Below are 15,860 nucleotides of genomic sequence, written 5' to 3' on the forward strand. Positions count from 1 at the left end.
CTTCTTTTCTGTAACACCGAAGTCATAGTCACAAGATAAAAATAAAAATGTGTACGTAGGTGTAGGAAATTGGTGTTACACTGTATGGAATAGTTTACACACACATTTTTGTTTTTGGCCTCCACATGAGTGTGACCAAGCAATCAAATGTTTGGCTTCTGTGAGCCTTCTAATCATTTCAGGTATGTGTACAAACATGATAGTACTTCTTGTGATCCCCGACTAGCAGTAACTTCTTATCACATATGCATGTGACATTCTCCTTTAGAGTTATGGACTCCAAGGTTTTGTGATCACAGTTGCCTGAAATAAAATGTGATACTGGTAGATATGTATGGAGTTGGTAGACATTTGCAGCATATCAAATGCTGTTGTGAAAAGTGTTTCACTTCCAGCAGCATTTGCGTTTGGGCTTTTACAGCGTTCTGAAGGTGCAGCTCTTTGTCTCTTGGGATGCTCCTTTTTCTCTGTTTCTGATTTAGTGCTTCTTATAGTCATTTCTCTAACATATCCAAACTGGGCTTGCCAAAATGTAAATTAAATTACATTCTGAAAATGTGTGTGAAGAAGGTGAACGTTGTTGGTTCTCGTGCATTGCCAGCACAACTCTCCATATATAAGTCTTACAGCTTTCTTTTAGAGAGTTCTGGAGACAGTTACTTTCTATTAGGATTATGTCTTCTTGTGCAATGACTCTTGTATTTGATATTCTTTTAATGAAATCTCGAGTAATATTCCCCCGTTCTTCAGCTGTATTGTTTGGTCTTGATTGGCATTCTTTCCATTTTGTCTTCTGTCAATGTTCCATTCGCTTTCATCATGTCAGTTATATAATTAATTTATGCAGTTTTAATTCCAAGAACATTGGCTAGTCCTTGTTAACAGATTACAATGTTTTCTGTACTTACAAATAGATGGTGGTGTACACTGATAGTTCTCTCTCTCTTTTCTTGGGAGCTAGCTACGTAACACCTCTTTGGTGACAAAAGTGTAATGCATTCACAGAGAAATATAATGTCTGAGCAGTGGCATCGGTAAGGCTGTACTATTGAGATCGGATATTGGACCTCATGTTCTTGAATGTTCTGGAAGCATTTCTTCGAGCAGTTACATGGTTTACCTTCTTTAATTTTAGCATCATGTCTTCCTTAGTAGCCAATGTACTTCTTTCCTTCTCTACATTTCATTACCTGTTTTTTCCTGTGCCACAGTGATTCGTCATGCTTATGCTTTCTTCCTCTTTCCTTAGATGTTGTCTAACTTGAAATTAATGTGGAAAATAGAATATTAGCAACATTAATATTCAGATTTCACTAATTTATTCTCTTTGGCCACTAGTGATGATACGGTACACTCCTTCAGTTACATTAATTGAATCAGTGGTTCTCACAATAAGCAAATTCGTATGTTTATCCAATTAATAGTACGTTTCAATTTTTTAAATTCAAAGTACTGCACAAGAGGATGCTTACTTACAAATACATAGAACCACTAATGGCCTCTGTGGAGTGAAAATGGAAACAAATATAAACTCCATTATTTAGCAAATAACAGATGGCATTAACTGTCACTCAGTTGTACTAACTTTTTTTTTCTTAAATTTAGGTTATCAGATTCATGCACCAGGCCACATAATTGTATTATTGGAAATGATTTCACCATGGTGGATATTCGTCATTGGGCCTTAAGCCATTTCTCTCTTGTGAAGAATAATTATTTGGTTGGTCTTAACCTGCAACTCTGTTAACCACTTGTACTGTAGCTACTTAAAACATTAAATTTTTGTGGCATAACTGTTAAAGATACGTATCACTGGGCCTCAATCCATTTTTGCAGTTGCTGAGTAGAGTCAATTGATGTTCTTGAGCTACTTGATAATTTCATTTTGGCCCTTCGGTGTGGGTCAATCTATGTTGTTGTTTTTTTTAATTGTCATCTTACTCTCCTACATATCAAGGAATGTGTTTAACTGTGTATTTTCTCATGGTAAGAGGTTCAATTTTTGTGTTAATAAATTCCTTGTAGTAAACTTTATTTTCATTCCCAGCTCTTTTCCACTCCCCAGCCAGCTCCCTACCACTTCAGGTCTAAAAGTATTTATTTCATCAGATATGTTTCACAAGGATCAACATATACCCAAGTCCACTGTTAGGCATATTGTCAAATAACAAACAAGGGTCATGTGATAAAATATTCTGTTGTAGGTTGTTGTTGTTGTTGTTGTTGTTGTTGTTGTGGTCTTCAGTCATGAGACTGGTTTGATGCAGCTCTCCATGCTACTCTAACCTTTGCAAGCTTCTTCATCTCCCAGTACCTACTGCAAAGTACATCCTTCTGAATCTGCTTAGTGTATTCATCTCTTGGTCTCCCTCTACCATTTTTACCATCCATGCTGCCCTCCAATACTAAATTGGTGATCCCTTGATGCCTCAGAACATGTCCTACCGACCCATCCCTTCTTCTAGTCAAGTTGTGCCACTAACTTCTCTTCTCCCCAATCCTATTCAATACCTCCTCATTAGTTATATGCTCTACCCATCTAATCTTCAGCATTCTTCTGTAGCACCGTATTTTGAAAGCTTCTATTCTCTTCTTGTTCAAACTTGTCGTCCATGTTTCACTTTCATACATGGCTACGCTCCATACAAATACTTTGAAATGACTTCCTGACACTTAAATCTATACTCGATGTTAACAAATTTCTCTTCTTCAGAAACGTTATCCTTGCCATTGCCAGTCTACATTTGATATCCTCTCTACTTCGACCATCATCAGTTATTTTGCTTCCCAAATAGCAAAACTCCTTTACTACTTTAAGTGTCTCATTTCCTAATCTAATTTCCTCAGCATCACCTGACTTAATTCGACTACATTCCATTATCTTCGTTTTGCTTTTGTTGATGTTCATCTTATACGCTCCTTTCAAGACACCGTCCATTCCGTTCAATCTGTGTTTACAATAATGACATTCAATATATACATTTCTGGACATATCATGATGTTATGCTTCTATGAAGAAGATGTTAATAGCCGCTAAACTAATACTAAATAAGTTTAGTCATTTATTTCTTATACTTAACATAAATGTTAGGAATGACAGAAATGGGGGAAAGAAATACGGTAGAAGACGAATGGGTAGCTCTGGGGATGAAGTAGTGAAGGCAGCAGAGGATTAAGTAGGTAAAAAGATGAGGGCTAGTAGAAATCCTTGGGTAACAGAAGAAATATTGAATTCAATTGATGAAAGGAGAAAATACACTCCTGGAAATGGAAAAAAGAACACATTGACACCGGTGTGTCAGACCCACCATACTTGCTCCGGACACTGCGAGAGGGCTGTACAAGCAATGATCACACGCACGGCACAGCGGACACACCAGGAACCGCAGTGTTGGGCGTCGAATGGCGCTAGCTGCGCAGCATTTGTGCACCGCCGCCGTCAGTGTCAGCCAGTTTGCCGTGGCATACGGAGCTCCATCGCAGTCTTTAACACTGGTAGCATGCCGCAACAGCGTGGACGTGAACCGTATGTGCAGTTGACGGACTTTGAGCGAGGGCGTATAGTGGGCATGCGGGAGGCCGGGTGGACGTACCGCCGAATTGCTCAACTCGTGGGGCGTGAGGTCTCCACAGTACATCGATGTTGTCGCCAGTGGTCGGCGGAAGGTGCACGTGCCCGTCGACGTGGGACCGGACCGCAGCGACGCACGGATGCACGCCAAGACCGTAGGATCCTACGCAGTGCCGTAGGGGACCACACCGCCACTTTCCAGCAAATTAGGGACACTGTTGCTCCTGGGGTATCGGCGAGGACCATACGCAACCGTCTCCATGAAGCTGGGCTACGGTCCCGCACACCGTTAGGCCGTCTTCCGCTCACGCCCCAACATTGTGCAGCCCGCCTCCAGTGGTGTCACGACAGGCGTGAATGGAGGGACGAATGGAGACGTGTCGTCTTCAGCGATGAGAGTCGCTTCTGCCTTGGTGCCAATGATGGTCGTATGCGTGTTTGGCGCCGTGCAGGTGAGCGCCACAATCAGGACTGCATATGACCGAGGCACACAGGGCCAACACCCGGCATCATGGTGTGGGGAGCGATCTCCTACACTGGCCGTACACCACTGGTGATCGTCGAGGGGACACTGAATAGTGCACGGTACATTCAAACCGTCATCGAACCCATCGTTCTACCATTCCTAGACTGGCAAGGGAACTTGCTGTTCCAACAGGACAATGCACGTCCGCATGTATCTCGTGCCACCCAACATGCTCTAGAAGGTGTAAGTCAACTACCCTGGCCAGCAAGATCTCCGGATCTGTCCCCCATTGAGCATGTTTGGGACTGGATGAAGCGTCGTCTCACGCGGTCTGCACGTTCAGCACGAACGCTGGTCCAACTGAGGCGCCAGGTGGAAATGGCATGGCAAGCCATTCCACAGGACTACATCCAGCATCTCTATGGTCGTCTCCATGGGAGAATAGCAGCCTGCATTGCTGCGAAAGGTGGATATACACTGTACTAGTGCCGACATTGTGCATGCTCTGTTGCCTGTGTCTATGTGCCTGTGGTTCTGTCAGTGTAATCATGTGATGTATCTGACCCCAGGAATGTGTCAATAAAGTTTCCCCTTCCTGGGACAATGAATTCACGGTGTTCTTATTTCAATTTCCAGGAGTGTATAAAAATGCAGTAAATGAAGCAGGCAAAAAGGAATACAAACGTCTCAAAAATGAGATCGACAGGAAGTGCAAAATGGCTAAGCAGGCATGGCTAGAGGACAAATGTAAAGATGTAGAGGCTTATCTCACTAGGGGTAAGATAGATACAGCCTACAGGAAAATTAAGGACACCTTTGGAGAAAAGAGAGCCACTTCTATGAATACCAACAGCTCAGATGGAAACCCAGTTCTAAGCAAAGAGGGGAAGCAGAAAGGTGGAAGGAGTATATAGAGGGTCTATACAAGGACGATGTACTTGAGGACAATATTATGGAAATGGAAGAGGATGTAGATGAAGATGAAATGGGAGATACATTATTGCGTGAAGAGTTTGACAGAGCACTGAAAGACCTGAGTCGAAAAAAGGCCCCGGGAGTAGACAACATTCCATTAGAACTACTGACGACCTTGGGAGAGCCAGTCCTGGCAAAACTCTACCATCTGGTGAGCAAGATGTACGAGACAGGCGAAATACCCTCAGACTTCAAGAAGAATATAATAATTCCAATCCCAAAGAAAGCAGGTGTTGACAGATGTGAAAATTACCGAACTGTCAGTTTAATAAGTCACAGCTGCAAAATACTAACGCGAATTTTTTACAGACGAATGGAAAAACTGGTAGAAGCCGACCTTGGGGAAGATCAGTTTGGATTCCATAGAAATGTTGGAACATGTGAGGCAATACTGACCTTACAACTTATCTTAGAAGAAAGATTAAGGAAAGGCAAACCTACGTTTCTAGCATTTGTAGACTTAGAGAAAGCTTTTGACAATGTTGACTGGAATACTCTCTTTCAAATTCTGAAGGTGGCAGGGGTAAAATACAGGGAGCGAAAGGCTATATACAATTTGTACAGAAACCAGATGGCAGTTATGAGTCGAGGGGCATGAAAGGGAAGCAGTGGTTGAGAAGGGAGTGAGACAGGGTTGTAGCCTCTCCGCAATGTTATTTAATCTATATATTGAACAAGCAGTAAAGGAAACAAAAGAAAAATTTGGAGTAGGTATTAAAATCCAGGGAGAAGAAATAAAAACTTTGAGGTTCTCCGATGACATTGTAATTCTGTCAGAGACAGCAAAGGACTTGGAAGAGCAGTTGAAAGGAATGGACAGTGTCTTGAAAGGAGGATATAAGATGAACATCAACAAAAGCAAAACAAGGATAATGGAATGTAGTCGAATTAAGTCAGGTGATGCTGAGGGAATTAGATTAGGAAATGAGACACTTAAAGTAGTAAAGGAGTTTTGCTATTTGGGGAGCAAAATAACTGATGATGGTCGAAGTAGAGAGGATATAAAATGTAGACTGGCAATGGCAAGGAAAGTGTTTCTGAAGAAGAGAAATTTGTTAACATCGAGTATAGATTTAAGCGTCAGGAAGTCGTTTCTGAAAGTATTTGTATGGAGTGTAGCCATGTATGGAAGTGAAACATGGACAATAAATAGTTTGGACAAGAAGAGAATAGAAGCTTTCGAAATGTGGTCCTACAGAAGAATGTTGAAGATTAGGTGGGTAGATCACATAACTAATGAGGAGGTATTGAATAGGATTGGGGAGAAGAGAAGTTTGTGGCATAACTTGACTAGAAGAAGGGATCGGTTGGTAGGGCATGTCCTGAGGCATCAAGGGATCACAAATTTAGCATTGGAGGGCAGTGTGGAGGGTAAAAATGGTAGAGGGAGACCAAGAGATGAATACACTAAACAGATTCAGAAGGATGTAGGTTGCAGTAGGTACTGGGAGATGAAGGAGCTTGCACAGCATAGATTAGCATGGGGAGCTGCATCAAACCAGTCTCAGGACTGAAGACCACAACAACAACAACAACATAAATGAATAGCAGAATACTAAAGATATATAATAGTTCTAATTCTGTAGGCACCTGAAGACTAAAGATTGATTTGTTGAAACCAGTAAGGTGTAATAAAAAGTATTTGCCACTGAAAACTGAATTTTATTCTGGAAAACAACTAGAATGTACTATAATTGAGTATTCAAATTAAAGTTTCCAGAGAGGGCGGATCTCAAACTCATGACCCTTTACGTGATAGTCCAACTATTTAATCACTACACGATACTGATACTTGGTTTTTTTATCTTCATCTGTGGCAGTATTAATGTGAATGGAAAGGATCACAAAATCCCTAACCCAGTCTGCTGCTTTTAAGAAATTTACTATGAGAATTGCCAATCATGAAAGTGTATAGTCAGTCAGTCATTACAGAGGACTTCCATATCAACTTTTCCCCAGGGGGGCTCACAGTTCTTTTGTGAGTTCATACATGGGGTCCTGAGCTATTGCAGCTTCCTTCCATGGTTGCATTTTCTTCACCATGCCCTCCTTCCCTATCCTCACTCCTTCTCCACTGTCCCCTTCTTCCCCTCTCTGTGTTCTGAGTTGTGTTGACCCAGCTATACACCTGGTTCCCTGTGTTCTTTGCAATTTTCTTCCTCTTGCTTGTTCTTTCATCCCTTTTGGCATTTTAGGCTTCCCTTGGGGTTCAACTTCCACCTCTAAATTTTGTGTCTTTTGTGTGAGCCATTTGGAGAACAACTCCCTCCCCAGTATCTACGGCACGGATTCCTCTCCCCCCACCTGTCCTTCCCCTCTTCCTTCTGTGCCATAGTCCCCTTCAAGCCTACTAGCTCACCAGCACATGTAGCCAGTCTATGTGGTGGGCTGTTATGTATCCATCTAGCTGAGCCCCCTGACAACGCAGAGATAACACTACTGATAGTTGTTGCCTCTCCCTGTGTGCCAAGTAGTGGTTGCTTGTCATCCTGGAGCATTGGAACTCCTAGGAATGACCACCATGCCAGGCAGCCCTTGCTGTGGCTGGCTGGCACCCATGGGGAGAGCCCCTGATTGGAGTGGGTAGTATCAGGGTGGATGCTTGGTGCATGAAGCGTATCAAGGTTAAAAAATCTGGCCATTCTTGCAGTAAGGTGCGGTCAGACTCCTTGCTGATCAAAGCTTCCTCTGCCATCCAATCTGCAGCTCTTCGTGCATGTGATCAACTTGGCAATATCCTGGTGTCTATAACCCCTCACTAGTCACTGAATATGGTCCAGGGAGTGATTTTTCATTGGGACCTCATCCTGAAAACTGATAAGGAACTCAGGGCTAATCAGGAGCGATGCGACGTTCACTTTGTTCGTCGTGTGTAGAAGGTCATAAAGTCAACCACACTGATACAGCACCTTTATTCTGGCTGTTGAGGGAAATACCCTCCCTGAGAAGGTGAAGGTCATATGTTACCAATTTGACATGAACCGTACGTCTCACAACCCATGAGATGCTTCTGCTGCTTCCGTTTTGGGCATATGTCTTCCTGCCGTATTCGGACCCTCTGTGTGATGACTGTGGACACCCAGTCCATGGAGCAAGCCCCTGTGTTCTGCCACCTGTGTGTGTAAATTGTTGCGACTGCCACTCTCCACGCTTGCCAGACTGCCCAGCTTAAAAGAGAGAAAAGAAGATCCAAGAGTACAAGTCCCTGGATTGTGTATCTTACGCTTAGGCTCACCAAAAATAGGACTGACTCCAGGAATTGTAGATTTCTTCAGCTTTTGCCTCTGTTACATCCTTTCCTCCTCGTCCCTCTTCCTTATCCCAGCCCTGACCCCCTCCCACCTCCCCACCCCCTACAGTTCCCACAACCTCCCCTCTGGGTGCCACTCCCTCTCCCTGGCTATCCAGGACCACAGACGGATGTTGCGATGATTTAAACAAAATCCTTCACAGGTGAACCTTCTTGCTTGTAAGTGTCTCCATGCTAAGGCTCGCTACCTTCTTAACCAGAGTAAAAAGCAATACTGAGATGCTAGTTTTCTCCTTGTGGATGTATGCTTCATTGCAGGTTTGTTCCAAGCTCCGTAGCCTTCTGGGCCACCAGTGACAACCAACCGTCTAGGGTCTTATCCTACAGGGTGCTCTATGTACTGATCCATCAGTCCTTGTAGAACACGTCACGACACTCCTCGCACACACTTCGTGACAGCAACGGTGTCTTCTTCCTATATTGCTACCTTTCTCCGGCAGGAACAAGTTGAAGAAACACCGTTCTGTTTCAAGCCTCGCCAAGCTGAAGCCTATAATGAACCCTACACTGAATGTGTAAGTAAGAAAAGTTCGAAGTAGGTATTAAAATCCATGGAGAAGAAATAAAAACTTTGACGTTCGCTGATGACATTGTAATTCTGTCAGAGACAGCAAAGGACTTGGAAGAGCAGTTGAATGGAATGGACAGTGTCTTGAAAGGAGGATATAAGATGAACATCAACAAAAGCAAAACGAGGAAAATGGAATGTAGTCGAATTAAGTTGGGTGATGCTGAGGGAATTAGATTAGGAAATGATACACTTAAAGTAGTAAAGGAGTTTTGCTATTTGGGGAGCAAAATAACTGATGATGGTCAAAGTAGAGAGGATATCAAATGTAGACTGGCAATGGCAAGGAAAGTGTTTCTGAAGAAGAGAAATTTGTTAACATCGAGTACAGATTTAAGTGCCAGGAAGTCGTTTCTGAAAGTATTTGTATGGAGTGTAGCCATGTATGGAAGTGAAACATGGACGATAAATAGTTTGTGCAAGAAGAGAATAGAAGCTTTCGAAATGTGCTGCTACAGAAGAATGCTGAAGATTAGATGGGTAGATCACATAACTAATGATGAGGTATTGAATAGAATTGGGGAGAAGAGGAGTTTGTGGCACAACTTGACTAGAAGAAGGGATCAGTTGGTAGGACATGTTTTGAGGCATCAAGGGATCACCAATTTAGTACTGGAGGGCAGCATGGAGGGTAAACATCGTAGAGGGAGTACACTAAGCAGATTCAGAAGGATGTAGGCTGCAGTAGGTACTGGGAGATGAAGAAGCTTTCACAGGATAGAGTAGCATGGAGAGCTGCATCAAACCAGTCTCAGGACTGAAGACCACAACAACAACACTGAATGGGAATTTGTGCAGGCTCTAACCTCTTCACGTGACACGACCCCAGGCCCGGATTCCATCCACCAACAGATGATCCAACATATGGACGTTATCCAGAGGCAATATGTACTCACATTTGGCCCACAAGTGCCCTTCCCTCACTATGGCAAGGCAGCATAGTTATCCCTGTCTTAAGCCCGGGAAGAACCCAATGTCTGTCAACAACTATCTACCAATGTACTTTGTAAACTGCTCAGGAGGATGGTTAGCTTCAGGTTACGTTGGGTACTTGATCTTGGGGCCTTGTGTCTCTGTATCAGTGTGGCTTCCAGGAAGGACGATCTACAACTGACCATTTACTCAGATTGGAAACAGCTATCGAACAGACATTTACTAACCGCCGACCCTTTGTCGCAGTCTTCTTTGGCCTACGTAAGGCATACGACACAGCTTGGCACCATCACATTTTAGTTACCCTCTATGACTGGCGCTTTTGGAAACACTTTATTTTTTATCTAAGAGTTTTTATCCCACTGGCTCTTCCAGGTTCGAATTGGCACCTCACTCCACACCCCTCAGACCCAAGAGGACGATATCCCACAGGGTTCTGTGTTAAGTGTCACATTCTTTCCCATTGCCATCAATGGGCTTGAACCTTTTCTTGGGCCTCTGGTTACCAATCTGGTGCATCTCCCACTTGGTAACATCTGCTGAACACCAGCTCTAAGGCGCCATCTGATGGGCCTCTGACTTCCAGTTTTCTCCATCCAAAGTGTGGGTTATATGTTTTTGCTGTTGACCCACAGTACTCCCCAATCCAGAACTTTTTTTAGCTGACCAGCATCTAGATTCTGTAGCACAGATCCATTTCTTGGGCCTTCTTTTTGATAAAAAGCTGACTTGGCTGCCTCATATTCGCCACCTGAAGACTACATGCAGGCAGAAGCTTAATGCTCTCTGCCTCCTGGCTCAAACATCTTGGGATGCAGACTGTGCTACTCTTCTTCCTTCTCTACCATGCTCTGTTTTTGTCCAGATTAGATTACGGTTGTTAGGTTTATGGTTCAGCAGCTCCTTCCACTCTGAAACTAATTGACCCCGTTCATAACCATGGGGTGTGGCTGGATGTCGTGCCTTTTGCACTAGTCCCGTCAACAGCCTCCTCGCAGAAGCGGGCATTCCCCCTCTGCAAATACAACTGAGCCATCTCCTGGTTTCTTAAGCAATCGCCATTCGACGGTTCCCTGACCATCCTGTGTACCCCGTCCTCTTTGGAAATGAGGGATGTATCCCTCGTGATACCCATCCTTGGATGGGGTTGCCGGGTTGGAATGCATCTCGCTTCCCTCCATCGGGATCTCCATCTTCATCTCCACCTCCACTCCCTGGAAACTGCCATGTGTGTTTCTTCCCGTGCCCCCCTTGGATGGTGCCTTGACCACAGATAAGGGTCGACTTATTCCAGAGTCCTGAGTCTCTGTCGCCCCCATGGTATTCCAGCGTCATTTACATTCCATACTTGATGAGTTCAAGACTGCTACCATCTTCTACATGATGGTTCTAAAATGATAGATAAGACGGGATATGCTTTTGTCTCTCCTGGCATGGAACACCATTTATTGCCGGGATCAAGTAATGTGTTAACAGTAGAGTTGCTAGCCATTAACAGGGTCCTCCATTTTAGTATGCAGGCCTCCCTCCATGGTGTTTCAGTGTGTACCAACCTAATGAGCAGCCTGCAGGCTATAGACTGATGCTACTCTCATCACCCTGTAGTCTCTGTTATCCGTGACCTTCTTTCTTTGCCCTTGGCCATGCCGCATGCTCAGTTGTCTATCTTTGGGTCCCCAGTCATGTGGGCCTCCCAGCGGATGAACTGGCGCACTATTTTGCTAGAGAGGCAGATACTTAACCCTCATTACCTTTCATGATTCCGGGAGCAGATATGCACATCCAAATCAAATCTCCTTTACACCAAAAGTGGAATGACATGTAATGTGCTGCTGCTCTCAGTAATAAACTCCGCAAAATCGAGGAGACTACTGCAGTTTGGCACTCTTCCGTGCACTCGTTTCAGGAGGAGTCCATTGTGTTATGCTGTCTACATATCGGTCACACTAGGCTCTTCCATTGTTTTCTCTTGTGTAGCGAGCTACCCCCAAAATGTGGTTGTGGAGCCAGACTGACAGTATCCCATATGGTAGTGGAATGTTCCCTTCTTTTGGTCCTTCATACTAAGTATAGCCTTCCAAATTCCTTGTCTTTAATACTAGCAGATGATTCATGAATGGTTGAACTGGTCCTCAGTTTCCTTCATGAAAGTGGTTTTCATTTTCAGTTTTTTCTTCTTCTTCTCTTTTTGCTCCTGGAGCAGGGGTGGGCAGTTGTGGTTGGGATCTCTTTTAGTGTTTTCTGGGTCTGGGACCCATGACCACTCCCCCCTGCGAAGACCACTATTTTATCCATCTGTTTTTCCAGTTTTTAGATGTGACTTAATCTTTTATGCCTTCTACTGTGTGTGTTTTTAGCTGCCTTGCTTTATAGTTTAACCCCTCTGTCTGGATCCACCCACTTTTCACAGACGCCTCTATGCACGTAACTTTAGAATTGTGGGACTGACGGCCTCACTGTTCAGTCCCATAACACCCCAGTAGACTGCTTAGAATCGCCACAGATCAGGAAATTCCTGAGAATTTAAATGTAAGCATAATAAGTACTTGGATACTGGTCACTAATCCTGTCGTAAAAGTGCTGCATTCTTACAGTATGAAGTGTTCTTGGTGACCACCACATTGTTCAAAGGCGTAACCAATGTTGTTGTCAATCTTCCAGCAGTAAATATAGAGGACTATTGAACCAAAAAATCCATCAAAAAGTATGAGGCTGAGCCTTTGGTCCAAAGGAAAGGTCATGGCAGAGCTTAGGGATATGTATGCATCATGAACAGGTTTGTGTAGATGCTCTGACGAAGAGGGTTAAATGGGGTGGGGTTGTTCAGGTCAGGGCAAAGAGCTTCCAAAAGAGCTGCTATTGATGGGGCACCACCACATAGGTGAAATAGAGGTGACACACATTCTTATGAAATTATCAGTGAGGAAGAGGTCACCATGCAGGATGATGGTGCACTTAATCAAAAGGGCTCGAGTAAATGGGGGAGAAGGTTTTAAGGTTCTCAAGGACATTTATTATCTTTTCTTATATGTGTGTACTATATTGATATTGGATTTTTCAGCACTGTCTATTAATGGAACTGATTTATAAATATAATTTTGCAGATGATGTCAAAATATGTCCTCTGAACATGCAAGGAATTTGCCAAATCTTTCACAGATGTGGCCACATACATAGTATGTTGTCCAATATTAAATAAGATGTGTGTTTTCTGTGTACTTAACTTTCATGATATTTATAAAAACTAAACTTGTATGTTTTGTTCACGGTGTGTTACTTAACAAAATTGAGAATGTTTTTCTAACAGCTAATTGAAGTTACTGTATATAATAGTGGAACTAATATTATATTTAAAAACTGTGTTGCAGAGCTATTGATATTAAGAGCCTGAAAATTATATCAGCTGTTGATGATGTGGAATCACTAGGATCCTCACAAAGTGTTGTTACTGTAACAAAACCAATTGCAAAACGACCAGGACGTTCCATGAGTGAAAGTTTGGCAACTACAAAAACTTCTCAACTTCGTGAATCACCACGTAAACTTGCAGATGATTCTGGCATACGCCAGAACACTGGTGAGATATCTCTGTTGTTTCTGGAGTCTTAGTGAATCTTGAATTTGAAACGCTTCATGTTTTTGCGTTTCTGATACAGTCTAAAATATATTTTTGTTCAAAATATTGTATTCTTTTATTTCTCTCATGATGGGAATTGCTCAGGGATGCAAATCTCTTGATGGGCAGTTGTAATTAACTACCCCTGCTTACATTAATTACTATGTAGGCTTACCATTAATAATAAGCAACTTGTGTTTCTAGATTGTCAACCATAGTTTGTTTATTCTTAAAATGATTTCAAATTAATGTTCCATTACAAGATAAGCCAGCCTGTCAAAAAAAGGACCTTGCATCTCTAGTTATGATCTTGTTCAGCTGTGCCTGGTATAATTAAGTTCTGGCATTTTGTTGGTACATTTATTTTGTAAGCATATGTCATTCCAATCGTTCCAGGGTGTTAGAAATCATCATAAGACTTCAGTATCCCCCTGCAGGTCCGGGGGTTGGAATAGGCCCAAGGTATTCCTGCCTGTCGTACGAGGTGCCTAAAAGGAGTTTCACACATTTTGTCCTTTGTGTCATGGTCCCCTGTAGGGTTTGACCTCCATTCTTCAAAATTTTCCTGAAAAGCGAGCCAGTTCGGTAAGAATGTCTTACAAGGTGCATCATGTCCATCGTGCATTGAGATCTTTAGCCCACTTTCTCCACATCGCATTGCAGTCCTGCCCATTCTCCATCTCTTGGGCAAGGACACCTTCCTGGGTGCATTTTCCACCATGCACTATGCAGTGTCGATTTCTGCGTCGACGATGACCATGGACTTCTTTGCACCCCATATCCAGCACGGTAGCCAGTCTGTTGTGGTGGGGCCATCATGTACCCTGTTGGTTGTAGCCCCCTGAGCACACAGGGATCACTCTGCTGATGCCTGCTCCGTTAACTCCCCATGTATGCCAAGAGGTAGATGCCCATCCCCCTGGGGCATCGGGACACCCTGCAATGGCCATCCTGCCAGGTGGCCTTTGCTGAGGCTGGGTGGCACCTGTGGAGAGGGCCCCTGGTCGTAGTGGGTGGCATCAGGGCAGATGACACGCAATGAAGCATAGTCCATCATCTCCTGCTGGTGGTAAAACACCAGCAGTCTCTAAGCGATCACAAGCTCAATTCAACGCACAGAAGTACAACCCCAAATCGTTCCCCTCCCTGGCCACGCCATGGGAGGAATGTCAGGCTAAGGATGGCAGCGGATGTTATTCGCTCTGGTACCTTGTATCTTTGTCTTTGAGAGATGATGGGGAATCGTTCATGATGATGAAGCCTCAATTTTTTGTTGAGCATTTAGAGGACAAGTTTGGGGAGGTGGAGGGCTTTTCCAAAATGAGATGTGGGTCAGTCTTGATCAAAACAGCATCCTCTGCCCAGTCATGGGAGTTACTTGCTTGTGGCAAGCGGGGGGATGTTTCTGTAACCATCACGTCCCATAAGAGCTTAAATATGGTCCAGGGTATCATATTTCACAGAGACTTCCTTTTGCAGTCTGACAATGAGCTGCACGTCTATTTAGAGCAGCAAGGTGTAAATTTCATCTGGCGTGTCCACCAGGATCTGAAGGATAATCAGGTTGCCTGCGATGCCTTCCTCTTGGTCTTTGAGGGTGATACATTGCCTGAGATGGTCAAGGTGATGGTCTACCGGTGTGATGTAAAGCCCTATATCCCTGCCCCGATGCGGTGCTTTAAGTGCTAGAAGTTCGGCCATATGCCTTCCCGCTGTACTTCCAGCATCACATGCCAAGATTGCGGACGCCCATCACATCCCAATACTCCATGTGCCTCACCACCCATCTGTGTCAACTGCAGAGAGCACCATTCGCCTTGCTCGCCTGAATGCAGGATTCTCCAGAAAGAAAGGAAAATCATGGAGCACAAGACCCTGGACAGACTGACCTACACTGAGGCTAAGAGAAAATTTGAACGCCTGCATCCTTTGCTGATGACATCGTCTTACACCGCTGATACAACAGTTCTGGCACCATCAGCTCTGCCAACCCAGGTCACCTCTCAGAGCCCTTGATGGTGGGGGGCATTTCCCTCCCTGTTGCTCCTGCAACACCTACTTCAGGGGGAACACCCCCCCCCCTCCCCCTAACCATCGGGGACGTCCATCCCCACTTCTAAACCGGAGAAGTGTAAGTCTTCTTTGGCTTCTCTTGCTAGGAAGGGGTCCCTTCGGTCACTCCCTTCTCAGGTTTCTTCTAGTGGGAAAGACGACACCCGCCAGTGGCTGAAGAGCTCATCCTCAGTCCCGGAGACTGAGCCAGTGAAGTCCTCACAGCCAAGGAGCAACGAGAGAAATCCAAAAAGAAAACCCCTAAGACCAAGGAAATTGCGGTGGCACCCACACCACCACTACCTACAAGCTCTGCGGCTGAGGATGTGGTGGAGACTTTGGTGTCCTCTGAGGACCTAGATCTCGCCA

General features: G+C 44.1%; 1 protein-coding gene across 3 annotated transcripts in view; it reads left to right on the plus strand.

Moving 5' to 3' along the window:
- LOC126484276 (enhancer of mRNA-decapping protein 3) overlaps positions 1-15,860 on the plus strand; it is a 92,534-nt gene that overhangs the window by 14,568 nt on the left and 62,106 nt on the right. For 2 of the 3 annotated variants that reach the window (XM_050107701.1, XM_050107700.1), the window contains exon 3: positions 13,192-13,400. In XM_050107701.1, the coding sequence (XP_049963658.1) occupies positions 13,192-13,400 (209 nt within the window). Of the gene's footprint in view, positions 1-8,682; positions 8,838-13,191; positions 13,401-15,860 lie in introns of those variants that run through there. The other variant, XM_050107702.1, reaches the window with a different exon arrangement.

This window comes from Schistocerca serialis, chromosome 6, assembly GCF_023864345.2.
Source record: "Schistocerca serialis cubense isolate TAMUIC-IGC-003099 chromosome 6, iqSchSeri2.2, whole genome shotgun sequence".
Classification (NCBI taxonomy): Eukaryota; Metazoa; Arthropoda; class Insecta; order Orthoptera; family Acrididae; genus Schistocerca; species Schistocerca serialis.